Source organism: Motacilla alba, chromosome 4 (genome assembly GCF_015832195.1).
Source record: "Motacilla alba alba isolate MOTALB_02 chromosome 4, Motacilla_alba_V1.0_pri, whole genome shotgun sequence".
Classification (NCBI taxonomy): Eukaryota; Metazoa; Chordata; class Aves; order Passeriformes; family Motacillidae; genus Motacilla; species Motacilla alba.
In genome coordinates this window covers 2,971,599-2,989,806 of record NC_052019.1, presented here as the reverse complement: position 1 = coordinate 2,989,806, position 18,208 = coordinate 2,971,599, and the positions used below count along the sequence as shown (strand labels likewise).

The 18,208-nt window shown below is 47.6% G+C and overlaps 1 protein-coding gene across 1 annotated transcript in view; it reads left to right on the top strand.

Annotated features, from left to right (window-relative positions):
- The window catches only part of ADRA1D (adrenoceptor alpha 1D), a 43,122-nt gene extending 25,184 nt beyond the window's left edge, over nt 1-17,938 (top strand). Inside the window, exon 2 of the mRNA XM_038135755.1 lies at nt 14,612-17,938. Within this exon, the coding sequence (XP_037991683.1) occupies nt 14,612-15,183 (572 nt within the window). The 3' untranslated portion in view covers nt 15,184-17,938. The remainder of the gene's footprint in view (nt 1-14,611) is intronic.
- Nucleotides 17,939-18,208: the final 270 nt, after the last annotated feature.

Sequence of the window (18,208 nt, the reverse complement as noted above, 5' to 3'; positions counted from 1 at the left end):
GCATTTTCAGTCCCCTTGGCTCCTTTTCTGCTCTGTGGGCACAGAAAAGGGATGTGATTTTCCATATGAGTAACCTCCATTTTTCAGTCTTTCTTGGTCCGCTTCACCTGTTCTCATTCTTGGCATTTTATGATCCGAGCACGAGTTATTTTTATAAATTCTCTGTGACATGTTGCTCCTAGGTGAATCACACCTGTCTTTTTGCCAACAGCCCTGACAGCCATTCCGTGAGGGAGGTGACTGTAAGAGCAAGTCATCCACTTGTTCCTGGAAGGAAAAAACATTTCTCCGATGAATCATTTAATCAAAATACTCACACGTGCTACTGCTCAGGGTGAGCACAAATACTGACCCAGAACTGACATTACTGCTAATAGATTCAGCACTGGGGCTAATTCTGGGAACTCTCATGTTCAGGAGATATTTTCATGCTTAATGCCCGTGAGCTTAGTCAGAGTTCAGTGTGTAACAACCTCTAAAATCTGTGCCACAACCTTTCTGCTAGGGATCATCACACGGCTCAGCTTCACACAGTAGTACAGGATATTTAATTATGAACAGGTTGATAATTCCAAAGAAGCAGGTCAGTGATGTTGTCTGATCCAGATGGCTTCAGTTGCCAGGGAATTTGATCTTTTTGGATATCTGGAGGAAATTTGTAGGGGATCTGCATTGAAGGCAAGATCAGTCCTGCCTCACAGCAAGAGTAGAGTCTCCTAACCAAGCCTTAAGTTCATCACACAAAGAGGGAACTGAGCAGCTCTGCTCTAAGATCTTCTGACCAAGACACCCTGGGGACCAACTGGGACCCCCCAGTGTCCACCAGAATCCCCCCAGATTTTAGACAGCGCTGCTGGTGGAAGTGCACAAGCAGAGCCAGTCATATATGGCATGGTTTGGTTTTTTTTCTTGAAATAAGAACACATCAAAGTGACTGAAGAGGGAGGTGGCAAGTCAGGAACTAGTTGGTGATGATGGAAAAAAGAGAGGATAATAATTTCCTGGGATGATTCCTTTCTTGATAAGGGCCGTCCACAAAAGCAGCATTTTCTCAAGGAGAGTTTGAAAGCCTAACTAGAGTCACTTGCCTGGAATGAGAAGTAAACCTGCAAAATTTGAATATCCAAGAGCTAATTAGGAATCAAGGCCATATCAAGGCAGGGAGAGTACCCCATGTGCCATGTCTGATATTTCTGAGCAGGGAGTGAGGAGCATGGGAGCAAAGAGGCTTGTTTATACAAGGAAAAGGTGGAAGAGAGGCAGACACAATCTCATGGGCAGTACTCAAAGTGCCACGAAAATGGAATGCAAATCTTCATCCTTTCCCTTCAGGTTCAGAAATTAAAAAATAAATAGGGATAGGGCTGGGATGGAGCAGGAAGCATGTCAGTGGAGAGAGAGCCTCATTATCATAATGAGACACTTTGAGACACTCTTCTCTCCTCAGCAGAGATCCCATTGCCCTGTGCAGGCATTTAAACCAGGCAAATGCAGCATGGTTTTTGCACTCCCTCTCCTGAAATACCTCCTTAAAACTCGCTGTGGCTGTAAAGCTTGTACAAAACCACTGTGAGGTAATGGCTCATCTGCTCCCACATTTCTTGGTCCTTCCCAGCATTGTCTCTGTGCTTGTCCCAGGCTGAGCTCTATGGAAAAGACAACCAGGCAACCAATTTTTGCCTCTTGTGTCAAAATACATGGCTTAAGTGCATCACTGCTGAATAACCAGAGACAAGCGACCTGCTCTAGTGGTGCCATCCCTGCCCACGGCAGGGGTTGGAATGAGATGATCTTTAAGGTCCCTTCAAACTCAAACCATTCCACGATTCTGTGGTCACATCAGACAGACTAGACCTTCCCTGTGGAGATGAGGAAAAGGACAGAGTAAGAGGGGTCTTTCACAGGCAATCAGTGCTGCACTTTACAGGAGAATTCATCCCTTCAAGTTAAGGGCTTCAGGAACTGTTGGGAGTGATGAGGATGTTGTTATCTCACCACTCCTGATATATTTTTGGAGCTCAGTTCCACTGACCCATTGTTTTCTTAGAGAGGGGGAAATATGTCTCTTTTTGAAGTGCAATGTGTTTGTAGCTTCATATCAGCTGAAAAATGTCTTTCAGGGCTGGGGAGAGACAGACCAACTCTTTGCTATCTCCCCTGAATATTTCCAGGTTGGGGCAAAAGACGGAAATATGGTTTGGGGTTTTAAGTTTCCCTTCTTATCACAGGAAAAAACATCAAGAAAGAGAAAGTGAGCGATGAGAAACCGTGGATTTTTCCATGCAAGCTAAAGCCAAAAGGGCCGTGCCTTGGAGCCGAGTGCGGAAACAGGGCAGGCGTTGGAGGATTTTCCCCTCCAAGCCTGAAAAGAAATAAGAAGCTGGCTGGCTGATCTTGAATAACCCCTCCTGAGCCTGTGAAACCAGCCACAATTTTTCGTCAGAGCTGAAAATACCTACCTCCCCCATCCTTTTTTTTCCCCCCACCCTTTCCTCCGTGACGCCACGGTGTGACTCTCTGGAGGATGCTGTCCAGCATCCATCAGAGCTGGCAGTGCTGGGAGGGGACACGGGCTACAGTGCCAGGCTCCACGGCCAGTGACGTCCTGTCTGCCCGGTTCTGGTACAAACAGAAAAGCCCTCAGGGCTGGCACGGTGGAAATGTGCCGAGGAAGCTCCCACACTTCCTCTCAATATCGTGTTTTCCCAACGCTGACATCCCAACGTTCTCCCCAGCATTCCCAGCCATCAGCCACTACACTGCCTCACTGTAGGATCCTTCCAGACCAGTGGTGTCACCTGTGTTGGGGTGCTGGCCACCCTCACCCACCCCAGTGAGTTCTGCTCACCCTGAGCTTCAAACTGAAGTCGGGATTTGCACGTCCTGCGCTGGGTACAATGTTTTTCCCTGAGCTAGGTTGGTCCCAATGAAAAATTGCCTTTTTCCTCTGGGCAGCGCAGATCTGGCCTTGCTGTACATAAAATGCCATGTGTTCCCAGCAGGATTCAGCCCTTCCAAGGCCTACCCTGCAGCCAAATCTGATCTACATATTTACGAGCTTGTAAACAGGACGGGGCGGGTGAGTTCACATTCTTAGAAAACCAAGTGCAGAGAAAAGAACTTCTGAGTTGGAAAAACAAAGAGTAGTCTTGGGTCCAACCCAGCAAACACAGTGGTTTTTCCAAGACTTGGATGGCTTGCTTGGGAATCATTCCCCTCCATTCCTTTTCCACAGGATTCCCAAGCTTACCTTTTCATTTGGGAAAAAATTACACATTCCCAATGTTTCAGAGCAGAGTGGAGGAGGCAGCTTGATAGAAAAGGGCCATTTCCTCTTGGAGGTGAGTGGAAGCCAGACTTGTGTTTGCAAAAGCCACCAAAGAAGAACAGTTCCTTGCAAAGGGAAGTTTAAGGAAGGTGTTAAAAGGAGTTGAAGAGCAGAAGGCAACTGGAAGGCTCACCACGAAGTACCACTGTCAATAAATGCAAGGAATAGTCTGGAACTGTAATTCCCAAACCGTGCTCTCCAGATCTTGACAGTCCTTGAAGGCCTGGTAAATGGTCCATGGAAAACTAGAATATAAGGGAGCCAGCCAGCAAGAAAATTTGAGGATTAACAGTTTGTCATGGAATCATGGAATAGATTGGGTTGGAAAGGACCTTAAAGATCTCATTCTAGTCCTGACCATGGGCAGGGACACCTTCCACTAGCTGAGGGTGCTCCAAGCCCTGTCCAACCTGACCTTGGACACTTCCAGGGAAGGAGCAGCCACAGCTTCTCTGAGCAAGTGGTTCCAGAGCCTCCCCACCTTGTGAGCAAAGAATTCCTTCCTGGTAACTCATCAAAATCCTTCCTCTTTCAGTTCAAGAGCACTTCCCCTCATCTTATCACTGTCCCTGTAAAATCAATGCCTAGTGTTGGATTTTTGCCCATGAGACATTCTACCTATGGCTCATTCCTGCTGAGATGGCAGCAAGTCATCTTGTCTATAAATGTTTCCCTTCTCCAACCAGGTTATCCTGGCTGTGCTTCCCCACGGTGTGCTCAGGGAAGAGATTCCCAGGCTCAGGCACAGCACGAGCTCAGGATGCTCCAGTTTGGAGAGCGGAGAGCCCCGGGAATGCTCCTCTCTGAGCAAGCTCTGCACTGCCCTGGAGGGAGCTTAGCAACCCCACAAGGCCATTGTGTTCGTTCAGATCCCGAGCCAGATGGAAATTTTCTTTTTAAAGGCTGCCCCGAGCGTGTTTTCTCTGGTGAACCATCCCAGCACAGATCTCAGCCGTGCTCAATCCAACATCAGCACATGGATCCCAGTCTCCTTTCTGCTCAGACAGCAGGACAAGAGCTCTTGACATGCAGCTCGGTTGCCCTGACTTTTTCCTTCTCTCAGGAGACTTTTTTTTTTCTTCATTTGCATTTGGTAAATAAGAACCTTCCTGATATCTCCCTTTGGATTTGTCAGACTGGTCAGTCTTGTCTTTTTTTTTTTTTTTCACCAATTTTATTTATGTCCTTTTGCTGAGTCTCATGATTCTAAGATTTGTTTTAAGCTCCCCTCTGGGGCTGGAGTCAGGCTATTATTTGTGAATCAAGGAGCAGGGAGTTGGACACACAAATATCTTTCCCAAGCATAAGAAACACTGCAAAAATATTACCTTTAAGGGAGTCTGTATTAAAAGTCAGATGTCGAACGCCTACATCTTTGACATTCCTTTTAATTTTGTGATTAATTTCAAAGTCCATCTTCCTGTTGACCATGCTTTATTCAGCACTATCTGTATCCTGAATCTGCTGCCCAGGCCTTCTTCTTGGAGGATGGAACAAGCAGCTAAAAAGGCTATTCCAGGGCAGTGCTGAAGTGAGTTAATGGGCAGCATGATTTGAGGGTATGGGTTGGAATTAGATGGTCTTCAAGGTCCCTTCCAACCCAAACCATTCTGTGATTCCGTCATGAAAGCATTGACTTAACCATTTAAATTATTACAGAGTTTGGTTTGCAGTATCCAAGCCCAGGTCTGGTGTCAGAATTTCTCCCCCTTCCCTCTGCCTAGTCCTGCCTGAGTAGAGTCCACAGAGCTCCTGTTAAAAATGAAGAAGCAGGAAAAACTCATGGAATCACAGAATATCAGGTTAGAAGGGACCTGACGGACCATCTGATCCAACTTTTCTTGGCAAAAGCACAATCTGCATAAGATGGTCCAGCATCATGTCCCGCTGAATCTTAAAAGTGGAATCCACCACTTCCCTGGGTAAATTATTCTGATGGCTGATGGTCGTCATGGTGAAAAATTGTGTGCAATAGGAATATCCCCAGGAGTAACTTGTACCCATGACCCCTCATCTTTTCCAGGTGACTCCTTGTAAAAAGGGAGCCACAATTTCTTTGTAGCTACACAGTGATAAAACCTCCCCTTCAGCCTTCTTTTCTCAAGAACTTAGCAAGCTCAGTTCTCTCAGCTTTTCCTCTCATGGCAGCTTCCCAGTGCTTGGATCATCTTCCTGGCCACTCTCTGGACCCTCTCCAGCCTGCCCACATCTCTTTTGCCTGGTGGGGACCAAAACTGAACAGACTGAGTGGAGTGGCACAACTCCTTCTTCATCTCTGCTGGTGATGCTCATGTTGATGCAGGTATTCCTGCAGGTGGCCCCCACTCCTGAAGTGTCCACATCCTCATTCTGTTTGGTATTGATGCCTCAGGTTTTGGCTTTTCTATTTTTCATATTCTGTGCTGCTTTAGTGTGTGGGTCTGGGCTTCACATGAGGGGATGATGAGCTCTCTGCACAGAGCAGGGAGACAAAACAATTCCTGCTCCAGCTGGGCACCAAGGACAACTGATCCAAATCTCAGCCCAAGAGCACCAACAACGTGGGCTGAAGAGAGAAAAACAAGGATGGGACTTAATAACCTGAAGCTATAACTGGACAATTAACTCCAATATGCAAATGGAGCAGAACTGATAAAAGTGAGAGACCCCGTGACTTGGTTGTGCATTTTGGGACCATTTTGGTTCTTCTTGGGTGCAGCCCTGGCTGGGCTCTTGTGCTGCCCAAGGTGCATCCATTGAGGCCTCCTAATAAATCCCTACTTTATTCTCTAACTCCATCTAGTCACTGTTCTAGGTCAGCCTTCACAAGGCATCAGTATCATCAGAAAAATTCACCAGTATACAGCTGATCCCATCATCCAGCTCACTGAGGAGATGTTAAACAGTGTTGGGAGCAGTATCAATCCCACTGGTGACAGGCTGCCTCTTTGGGAAGAAGCTTTTTACCACCTCTCCCTGGTTGTGCCCTGTCAGCCAGTTGCCCACTCACTGCACAGACCACTTTTCCAGACCAAAGTGCCTCAGTTTCTCCAGGGGACTCTGTGGAAAACCATATGGAAAACCTTGGAGAAATCCAGTCAGACAAGATGCACCACTCAGGGCTTCTTTTGGTGGCATCCACTCTCTGCTGCAGGTACAGTTTCTCCTCACAGACCTTGGTATCAACCCCTCTGCAGTACCAGGCCACAATTCCTGAGTTATTCCTTTGTTTAAAACATGACTTTCCTCTTTAGAGATCCTTCATGAAAGATAGAATGTGGTATATTCCTTGCAGGGCAAGAAGGTTTGGTGCATGGGACATCCAGGTCTTTGGAAGGAGGATGCAATGGATGAAATGACACTCTGGGGATTAGCTGATGATGATTTCAGCTATGAGTCCCCAGGTGAAGGGTCAGTGCCCTCCCAGGAAAGATGGTATATGAGAGGATTTGGATTATTTAGCCTGGAAAAGAGAAGCCTTTGGAGTGACCTAACTGTGGCCTTCCAGCACCTGAAGGGAGCCTACAAGGAAGGTGGAGAGAGACTGTTTACAAAATCATGGAGTGACAGGACAAAGGGAGATGGATTCACATTGAGAGTAGGTTTAAATTGGATATTAAAATAAATTCTTCCCTGTGAGGGTGCTGAGGCCCTGGCACAGGGTGCCCAGAGAAGCTGTGGCTGCCCCTGGATCCCTGGAGGTGTCCAAGGCCAGGCTGGATGGGGCTTGGAACAACCTGGGACAGTGGAAGGTGGTGGAACTTAAATGATCTTTCAGGTCCCTTCCAACCCAAACCATCCCCTGATTGTATAATTGAACCTTCCTTGTACCTTCTTGTTGGTTTTTGGTTTCTTTTTTTTTTTTTTTTTTACTTTTGTTGAGTTTGGGATTGAAGGTACTCGAGATGATAGTTTGTGTTTAGACTTAGGTGTTTATTAATGCTTATCCATGTTATCGTTTCACAGCAGTGAGTTCTCTAGTCTTTTATTAACAAGGTACAAAATGTTAAAGTATTTTTTTTTGTTATAAGGCCTTTTAGGGTTAAAATATTTAATTAAGAAATGACACATAAATTATTTTTAAATTTAACTTAATAACTAATTACTTGAAGTCTGCAATGCGGACTTTTTTGTCTAATAACTAAACATTACTTAAATTTATGAAGAAGAGGGAAGAAGAAGGTAAAGAAGAATAACTGGTTTCTGCTCAAAAACGTCCATTTTGTTTCATATATATTACTATATTTTAAAATTCTAAGTCCCCCTCACCTCATATCACAAAAAGAACATTCCCAATAATATTCAGCAAGGTACAAAGTTTAGCTATAACTTGGTCAGGAATCAAACTAACTAAGAGCAGCTATTCTGTCAAAAATTAAAAAAAAAAAAGGGGGGGAAAAAACAGTTTATGATCTCAAGCCCCTGGAGCAAGAGCTGTAGAGCAGAGAAGAGCAGAGTAAATGCTTCACAGGATCTTGCCCAAAGCCTGTCTTGTACCCCATGCAGTGCCCCCGTGGTCCTAGAGCATAATTCCTGTCTTGTGAAGTTCAGGATCTCTGGCAGAGCAGCGGGGGCTGTGTGGCAGCCCACCAGCCTGGATCTGCAGTGTGGAGCAGCAGCTTTGCATTCCCTGCGCTGTGATGTGGCTCCAGGGCATCTGGGGGTGGTTAAGGGAGCAGAGTCTGCTGGGACAATGTTGGGGGGCTGCAAAGCCAATTCCTGATGTTCTTTTGAGGATGGGCTCTGGAGTAAATTGTTCCCTGGACCAAATTCATCTGGAGGGGTCTGGCTGGACCACACTAAGCAAATTAGCAGTTTTTACAATTCTTGAAATTTGTTGTGAAGTTTCTGTCAGGGAACAGTGTAGAGGAACCTGTGTGGCTTTTCACTTCACCTTCCACTGGTGAAATTCTTCCTGTGATCAAAGTCCTGTCCCACACAGGGGAGAAAATGGTGCATGGGAAGCTCTGGCAACTTCTCAGAGAGCATCAGACCACCAGATGATCATGGCATTGAGGGTGAGATCCCTCAGGAGTAACCCTGGATGCCTGTGAGGTGGTTGCCCATGAGCCAGTAGTCTGAGTCCAGTCATCTGAAACCTGCTGTGATCCATCTGCCCAGTGGTTTACCCTCAGGAGGAGATGGATCACTCCACTCTCACCACAAAATCTGCCCTCTAAGCCAGTGACTGTAAGAGGAGCCCCAGGACCTGCTCAGGTGCCTGAACTCAGTCAGGTGATTCACACAAAAGCCACAATTTTCAGGAAATTTGATGCCTCATAAACATCCTCCCATCAATTACTCCCACCAGTGGTCCAAATTCCCAGGATTACTCTGAGATCTCCAATATTTGAGGGGAATAAAGGGCAATTTTGGTCATGTGCAGCACCTGAGAGAAAAGTTTTGGGGACATCACTAGGACCATACTCCTGAATGTTGAGAGACAGGTTTGGGGGCCATGAATTTGACAGTGAATGACCAGAACAAGGCTCTGATTCATTATCCTCCTCTTGCTGACACACAAACCACGCTCAGACTTCAAATTTGAGATCCTGTTTGAGAGTGTTGATGTTTTTCAGAGCCCTTGACTGGTTTCTCCTCTCTTTGCAATCTGCCAGACATATGTTTCCCTGATCTCCATCACACCCAAAGCTTCCCTCCTTCCCCACCAGGACCCCCACACCAGGTCTGGCATGGCCAGGGGCTCTCCAGGAGCACCTCTCCAACCATGACCTGGGACAAAACACTGCCTAGAAGGTCAGCAGTGGTCAGGGGAGTGGTGGCTTCTCCCTGCTTCTCTTTGGGCCAGACCAGGATGCAGAAGTTGGACTCACAGGCAGCAGAGAGACACTCAGGCAGCTCGCTGGGGCTTTCATTGGGAGGCTGCTGCTTATCTGTGACATTGTTTATGGGGTTGGCTGGAGGGCTGACAGGCCTGAGGAATTCCACCCGATATCCCAATGCCATCGTCCTCCAGGGAAAATGCTCGAGTGGCTGTGAACATGCTGTCCTCCTCCCCAGGCCAAGCAGCTCTTGGATCCATCCTAGCAGGGCAGTGAACTCCCTGATCACTCCAAGACACACCGAGGAGGTGTTAACCCTCTAGGGACCCTGAGATGCCTACAAATACCCAGTGGAGGTGGCTAATAGAGAACGGAGGAGGAGGAGGTCAGGAAGGACCAGTCCGAATCTGAGTCCCACACGCTGGGAGAAGTCCTTGCTGAAATCCAGCCCGTTCTCCCTCAGCTTGGCAGCTGCATCAGGGAGCTTGTCCATCGTGGGGGCCTAGGAAGGAGCTGGCAAGGAGAGATGCAAGCTGGGTATTGAGCAGAAAAGGGCAGCTCATGGTTCTTTTGGAGCAGATTTAATTAATTTACTTTAAATTGAGAGTCAAGAAAAGAAAGAAGGGAGTGAAGGTGAATTTAGGTTGGATACAAGGAAAAGGTTTTTGAGTATGAGGGTGGGGAGGCCCTGGCATAGGGTGCCCGGAGAAGCTGTGGCTGCCCCTGGATCCCTGGAAGTGCCCAAGTCTGGCTTGGACAGGGCTGGGAGCAGCCTGGGACTGGAAGCTGTGGAATGAAATGGGCTTTGTGATCCCTTCCAACCAAAACCATTCCATGATTCTCTGACTTCCTTTGGCCAGGAGGACCCACAGTGAGCAGCTGTGGTACCTCCTATGCCAGGGCTTTTTCTCTACCAGCTGCAATTTTTCTTTTTTTTTCTTTGCTGCTCTGATACCTCCCAGGGCAGTTCTCAATCCCCTCCTGAACCTTTGAGGCCACATCTAGGAGAAGCTCACGTGATGGCACACCTGTCCCCACCAGTCCTAATCCTACAGATGGATTTCTGAGGCTTCCTAGCTCAGAAACAGAGTGGTTCACACATTGGTTTTTGGGTTTGTTTGGGGTTTTTTGTTTTGGTTTGGTTTTTTGTTTGTTGGTTTGGTTTTGGTTTTATTTTCCATGAGTTTGGCCAATCAATTTTTACCTCCTCTTTGCAGGGACATCCACAGCTGAGCAACCTGCTGTGAGATGAACCATGTCCTCTTCCTAGCTGTTCACCTGCCACCTCAAGTGGAAGGTTTCACCTTCCCTCTCCTGTGATGACACCTGTAAGGCCCAGCTCTTCAAAAGCTTTTTTTTTTTTTTTTTTGCAAGCCCATTCCTGATACAAACCCACACCAAGCAACAGCAACACCTTTATCAGTGTTGACCAGTCCTGCTGGTCCTTGCATTTCCAAGCTGGGGCAGCACTGGGACATGACTTTGTCCCTTTGTTCTTCCCACCTGCTCCCATATCTGCAGCATTCCTGCTCCATGGACTATTCAGGACATGCTGCAAAGCAGGGACCTTTTGCAACAAAGATGCCCTTGCCAACTAAGCCTGCTCATGAATTCTGGCTGTACACTGGGAGCCAGGGCCAGAATTTAGATTGGACTGGCTCCATTTGCATTGGTGCATTTGTCTTTTTTTTTTTCTCTTGTTTTGCTTTATTTTTTTTGAGCGCTGAACACTGGGACCAGCAACTCTGAACAATCCAAGTGATATCACCTTCCAGTGAGTCATGGGGAGGGCAGGGTGGAGAAGGGCAGGCGAGGAGAGATCATGAGATTGTGTTAGCTCAAACAACCTAAAAAAAAATGGGGTATGTGTTTGGATACATGGAGGGCAGATTGCCTCCACTGCCACCCACCACAGAGTGTCCCAGTTTTGGGAAATATACCCTTGGCCCCAAGGATTTTTCACCTGCCTGGTTTTCCCCAAATATGAGCATGGTGACATTAACGAGTAATAATAATTTTTTAAAAATATATGAGCACATACTTTATTGGCTCAACTTCTGCATCACCAAAAAACTGAAGTTCAAACTTCAGATCATGTTTAGTCAGTAACTTCAGTCACTTTGCAAGCTGCAAGGAGGCTTTTCCTGAGCTCACCTGCAGCTTTCGTAGTTTCTCAGTGGTCCTGAAGATAATTATTTAGGGTTACAACAGGACATATAGCCCTTGCCTGACCCAGCTCTGTCAGATTCAGATCTTGCAAGATGTGGGATAGTCTTTTTACAAAATGATGGATGGAGTAAAGTTCCCAAATGGACTGTTAAGACCCCAGCATTATTATTATAAATCCTGATGGATGTCCCTAAGGTGGGTGTCACCATTTCTTCCTCCCTCACTCCATGAGCTGTTGAGCTGGATGCCCAGGAGAGGTGCCATAGGGCTGATTTTGAGTGCTCAGCAAAAATTCCTCTTTAAACAAGACCAGGTTTCCTGTTCTTTGATGTTGCCCTGTACGGGCCTCGATGCTTTTGGGGCCAGATCACCAAAAATTGCTCTTATACCAAGATAACAGACTGAAGTGCTGGTGTATCACTCTGTGTTGCTATTCCTGATCTTTTACTCACATTTCTGGACCTTGGACACATCCTTCTGTGTTTCCTGAGCTCTTCAAGTGTCCATCACTCAGTACTGACTTTCACTTATTTATATAGAAAATGTCACAAAGCCCAGTCCAAAAACCCTCAAAGTGTTGTTGTGTATTCAAGTATATGAAATCAACAGCTGATTTCTTAGATTTTTTTTTACTCATTCCCTAAAAAAACCCTCAAATCCTCATATGTTCAGCCTCCCAGTGCCCATCAGAAGATTCTGATGAGCTGTTCTGGAGATTCCCTGCCCAGTTCTGTTCATCCCAGGGTGAGGAAACGAGGAAACTGTGGCTGCACTCAGGACACGTCCCTTCCAAGGGGCACGCTTATTTGCATGGTAATGAGGATGCTAATGGGCCCCTTGTCTTCATATGTACACAAGGTTCTCGCTGGCTGAAAACCAGCCAGAGCTGAAATTCAGAGAATTCATAGCTTCTTTTCCTTTTCAATTTGTGTTTTCTATCTGGATGCAAAAGACAGAGCAGGTCGTACAGAAACTGCATTGTGCCCTGAACTGCTAAACACCAGATAGAAATTATTATTTTAGCAACCAACAGGCTGTTTAGGCAAGCACCAATCTCTTAAGTAGCCTGGCTCAAGCGGTAATTACCAGTTGAATTTAAAAAGAGACCCTTCTTTTATTTGCTTTGTTACCATAGTTTTTTGTTTTCTTTTCCTCTCTCGAAGCTAAAAAAAATGCTCCACAGAGCTGCAGCTCCTCTGAGAACCCAGAGCACGCTGCAAACAGGGTTCACAGCAACATTGTGAAGAGTTCCTGGTAATTAACCCTTTCTCTGTGGGGAAACTGAGGCAGGAAACCTCTCCCTGACAAGGGAATAAGCACGGTTGCATGTTCAATGAAGTCCTTCATCTTCCTAGGTCCCATTTCCTGACATATCCATGGTTCCTGTAGGTCCAGGGGGGTGGGCTGGGGGCACTGTGAAAAAGGGGGGTGGTCAAAGCCATGTTGGGATGAAGACTGGAGATGTGGAAGGCAAAGGGGGACGGCCCCAGCACCACTGGGGTGGTTCAATGCTCCTGGCTGTCAATCAGGGAGGTGTTTCTGGTGGGGCTAAAGTCAAAACTGGTGATTCCAGCAGCCCGGAGCCAAGCTGGAAATCTCAGCACTGTCCCCAAGAGAATAAGCTCCTTTTATCTGAAACAACCACGGTGGGGTCAATGCCTCTACAGAACTGAGCCCTCTGCTAAGGGAGCTGACAGGAAAGGTGGAGAGAGACTATTTATGGAGGCATAGAGTGACAGGACAAGGGGGAATGGCTTCAGACTGACAGAGGACAGGGATGGATGGGATAATGGGAAGGAATTGTTCCCTGGGAGGGTGCTGAGCCCTGGCACAGGGTGCCCAGAGAAGCTGTGACTGCCCCTGGATCCCTGGAAGTGTCCAAGGCCAGGCTGGAGAAGGGCTTGGAGCAGCCTGGGATAGTGGAAAGTGTCCCTGCCCATAGCAGGGGGGGACAAGATGATCTTTCAGATCCCTTCCAACCCAAACCATTCCATGATCATTGCTCCATTCAAAGCCACCACCAGCAGCTGCTCATTCAGCTGCCAATGCCTTCATTTCCAGGAAGGCCCCAAGTCTTCCCAGCACAGAGATGTCAGTCCTGCTCACTGTCCTCATTCCATGCCCCCTTCAGCACACGCTGACAGCCAGCCTGAGCTCCTGCCTGCCTTGGGTGGGCCTTCAGCAGATATTTAATCTGCTTTGCCTGCCCAGCCACCATAAAATGCTGGGATGTGTCTGTGTTCTCCCACATAGCCGTGATGGAGCTGCCCACGTACCTAATGTTGAGTCTGGCTGAAATTTCTCCACTTTTTAGGGATGGGTGTACAAAAGCTTTGCTGGAACCACCTCTCTGAGCTTCCTGGAGGATGGTTTTCCTCCAGCAAACAGCCTGGGGAGCTTTTCTGTAGTGTCAGTCATGAATTTCTGGCTCCTGGCACCTGTGTTACTGTTTTGACACAAGGCTTAGAAGCGCAGGGGAAAATAATAATGATATCTGGAGTTAATGTTATTTACTAAAATACAAATTAACGCTCAGTCACATGGTGGCATGATTTGTCATCTGGAGCTAAAATTAAAAGAAATTAAGGCTGAGTCAGAAAGTTGTTTCAGATCCAAGTGGGGAATGCTGTTCTGAGGCCATGTGGGAGCAACACTGACATCTTCTGGCTTGAAAAAAATATATCTCCAGCTTTGTCACCGAGAAAACCACTGGGAAACTCTGCAAAAACCTAAGGAGGGACTGGGTGGACAAAAGTGTTTTAAAGTATCAAGGACAAGCTTTGGGGCTGTGGATTTTATCTGAGCCCACTTTAACGGCCCCCTCCTTAGCATCACCACAGAATCTGAACAGAGGGTGTGTGACACTGATGACCCAAAATACATGAGAGGAGGAGGTGAAGGGGTGGTGCTCTTCCCTCAGTGCAGGTGACAGGGCTGTGGCCATACTTTTATGCTGAAGTCTATAAGTCTGGAGGCTGTAAATTACCTGAAAGTCACATTCCACTAGGCCAGGTTGCTCCAAACCCCATCCAACCTGGCCTTGGACAGTCACAGGGGTAGGAGACGCAATTTCTCAGGGAAACATGTTCCAGGGTCTCACCACCACCACACCATCAGCCTTTTTGACACATCTCCCCTCTTCCAGACTGGATTGACCACCAGCTTTGTGACTGACACTACATAAAAGCTCCCCGGGCTCTTTGCTGGAGGAAAACCATCCTCCAGGAAACTCAGAGAACTGGTTCCAGCAAAGCCTGGCTATAACTTCCCAAGAAAACTCACTTCCCTTATCACCTTACTCTGCCGCATCCTTCCACTTCCTCTAACCCTATTCCTTCCAATCTCTCCCAAGGTTCTTTCTTCCCATCCCTGAAGCCCTCGGACATCGTCTTCAAGATCATCTTCTGGCTGGGGTACTTCAACAGCTGCGTGAACCCCATCATCTACCCGTGCTCCAGCAAGGAGTTCAAGCGCGCGTTCATCCGGCTGCTCAAGTGCCAGTGCCGCCGGCGGCGACGGCCCATCTGGAGGGTCTACGACCACCACTGGAGAGGGGCCTCCATCAACAGCTCGGTGCAGGACTCAGAGACAGACCTACGGCCCAGGATTAACACCCTGAACAGCTCCTTCATATTTAACTCCTCCTTCTCTCAGGAGAGGGCCAGTAAGAGGCGAACGCTCAGCTTCAAGGGCTGGAAGATGCTCACGCCTTTCCAGAAACCAGCGTCCACCCAGCTGAAGGAGAAGATGAACAGCCTTTCTAACAAAATCCGGGGTGGCTCCAGCAAAGGGGGGGCCACAGCCACCTACAAGACAGAGGTGGAGTCTGTCTCAATTGGGATCCCTCATGATTTCACAGAAACCATTGACTACCAAACCCATGACTTAACAGACTGCTGTGGGCTGAGAGAAACAGATATTTGAAGCCTCTGGGGCAGCTGTCAATGGTTTCTTTAGAGGTATCCAGAAGAAACTTGGAGGGATACCACCTGTGGGTCTGTCAGGCAGGCTGGAAGCAGCGATCAGGTATTAAATGCAGTTGCCCAAAGGTTGTCCAAGCATCCCCCACGTGGAGCTCAGCCCCCTTCTGTGGGATTATGGGTTCCTCAAATTAGAGCCAATGGCATATCCCATTCTAAGAATCCGCAGCAGGAGGAGAAGGTGTGGATATGACCTTAGGGCAAGAGCTGTCTCCTCTGGTGGATGGTTGTCTTTGGCTTTGGAAGAAGCTGTGCAATTAAGGGAAACCAGGATGTCTCCTTTGCCTTAAAAACACCACAGTGAAATCCAACCGAAAGATTGAATCCCAAAAGTTGCCAACCCTGCCTTAGTACATGTGGTCATGTCTCCATCCAGAGGCAGCACCCAGGAGGGACAATGCCAGGCAGTAGCTGGCAGATGATCCTTTATGTGGGTGGGCTGGGAGCTTGGAGGTCCTGAACAGGACATCCAGACGAGGCCTTGGCTTTGGAAGGAGAGCAGAGTGGGGTTTTCCCAAGCAAGGTGGAGGGATCCCAGCTCTCAGTCATCATCTCTGCAGTGGCCACAGCTTTGGCCCTTCCACATCACCTGGTTTTAGGCCAGAGGAGTATTCCAGATGTGTGCACTGTTGCCAGGGGGTGTGCAGGTCTCTCTCCTCTAACTCCATCCTGTGAAGCATTTTGCATTTCACTTTCCAGTGAAACACTTGCAACCCACCTTGCTTTAGTGAACATCCATCTGTGACACACAGAGAAACCAGCTCCTTTTGGTGTCAGTCACCCCCAAACCTTCCTGCCCCCCTCTTTGCTCTCGTTGTTTTTCTCAAAAAACGCAGGATAAAAATGCATCCCAGGGGCTTCACTCAGGACAACAGGAAACGGCCTCGAGTTGTGCCAGGGAAGATTTAGGCTGGATATTAGGAAGAATTTCTTCACTCAAAGGGTGGTCAGGCACTGGACCAGGCTTCCCAGGGCAGTGGTGGAGTCACCATCCCTGGAAGTGTTCGAAGGACTGCGAATGTGGCCCTGGAGGAGGTGGTTTAAAGGTGAATGGCATGGTGCTGGGTTGATGGTTGAATACCAAGAGGTCTTTTCCAACCATAATGATTCTGAGATTCTGTAATGCAGGTCCTCAGCCAGCCTGTGCTCAGGAAAGGTGGGATGGCTGAGTTGGGAAGTTTGCATTTCTACTGCCCACAGAGTCCAAGCTGAAGTGGAGCTGAGGTGCAGTTGGAGCTCCCTAAAGTAGAGGGATCTTCTCCCCAGTCAGGGTCACACTCATGATCCTTCTCCCACGGGACTTCCCACATGCTTGAAGCATCAAACTTCTGGTGGCTCCCAACAATTGTCTTGGTTGTGTCAAAAGTAATGACAATTAAAGTGGTTTTTTCCCTGCTCACAGTCCCAGAGTGTGAGCACCCCTTGGGAGGGCACCACGGCCTCCTCCAGGAAACTCCAGGAGCTGAAGCCATGGCAAGCCCACCTTGACCAGGCAGCTCAGGAAATGGTCACCCAAATTCTACTTGGCCGTGGATTGCAGGCACTGGTTTCAAAATTCAGAGTGGTTTAATCAAATTTCAGATAATGAGCCCCAAGGAGCGACCATCAGGTGAAGCCATGAGCAGGAGACACACAGGTGATGGAGGAGAGGATGGATCTGAGGTGAAGTGCCTCAAGCCAGGGAACTAAAGTACAGGAATGGGAAGTCCTGAGGGGTGGATACATGGCAGTGAATGTGTCCTGGGTGGAAACTGCTCCACACCAGCAGTGCCCCTCAAAGCCATGAGGAGCCTTTCATGGAAGTGCCTGCAGCACATCTGGCTCATCCCACTAAGGGTGGCTGCCAAAGGAAGATTAAAGTGCTGCCAGGCACAGCAAGGAGAATGTCCTCTTTCTTTCTGATGTTCTGATTTGCTTTAAAGGAAAACAGAACAGGAGGGAAGTTGGAATTTTTTTATTTTTTAACTTTTCTGTGCAGTGCATATTGAGACAAGATATCTGGAGCTGGCCCTGTCTCAACACCCTTTACTTGATGCAGGACAAACTGGACCAATTTTACTGCACAAATACCAGCAGGTTTTGTCCAGACATTTTCCTCCCAGCAGCAAATCCCAGCACTTACACTGAACTCAGACTCACAACCACCTGCATGTTCCCCAGCTCTGCAAAACCAGCCTGAGGTTGCCAGCTCTGCCCTACCAAAGCAGGGGACTTCCCAACACCCTTCTGGTGTGGAGCTTCTGGGGGGAAATAATTGTTTTTCCCCTGTTTATTTGGCTCTGAAGGGAAGTGAGACCTTACAGTGATGATGGGGCAGCACAAGAAGTCATTTTTTAGTGTGAGGACTGCAGCTGCCGCTGTTTTCCTGGGTGTTTTTGGGATCCTGATGGGAAGCACTGGGAATGTGGCAGAGAAGGGACCAGGGAGAGGACATCCATGACCAGACAGACACAGACACACTTCACTGTGTTTATATAAATGTGTCATTCCCAAAATACCAGGCATTCTCCTACAAATGGGCAAACATCCCTCTATAAATGAACATTTAGCAAATGCTGGCAAGCAGTGCATTCCTATGAATGAGCTGGTATTACTGCTTACACTTCTCCCCGATCGTTTCAATATACTTTTTTTTTTTTTTTCCAGTATTGAAATATTTATATTTGCAGCCTCCAGCCCCTTGAACGCTTTTTGAGAAGGAAAAAAGGATTAGACTGGAGGCTTGCTGCCTCTCCATCCCAAGTCTTTACAGACCTACAAGGGAGAAAATAAAGTCAGTTTAAGCACACACATGACACACACACACATAAATGCCCAAATTCTGGCTCAGTTACTCCCTGTATTTGATCTGGCCCCAAGAGATGCCCTGGAAGGAGCTGTAGGAAAGCCTTGAGCTCTGCTGTGCTGCATTCAGGCAAAGTACTTGGTTTTCACCCTGCTTTCATTTGTCATCTTGCATCAGAAGCAGT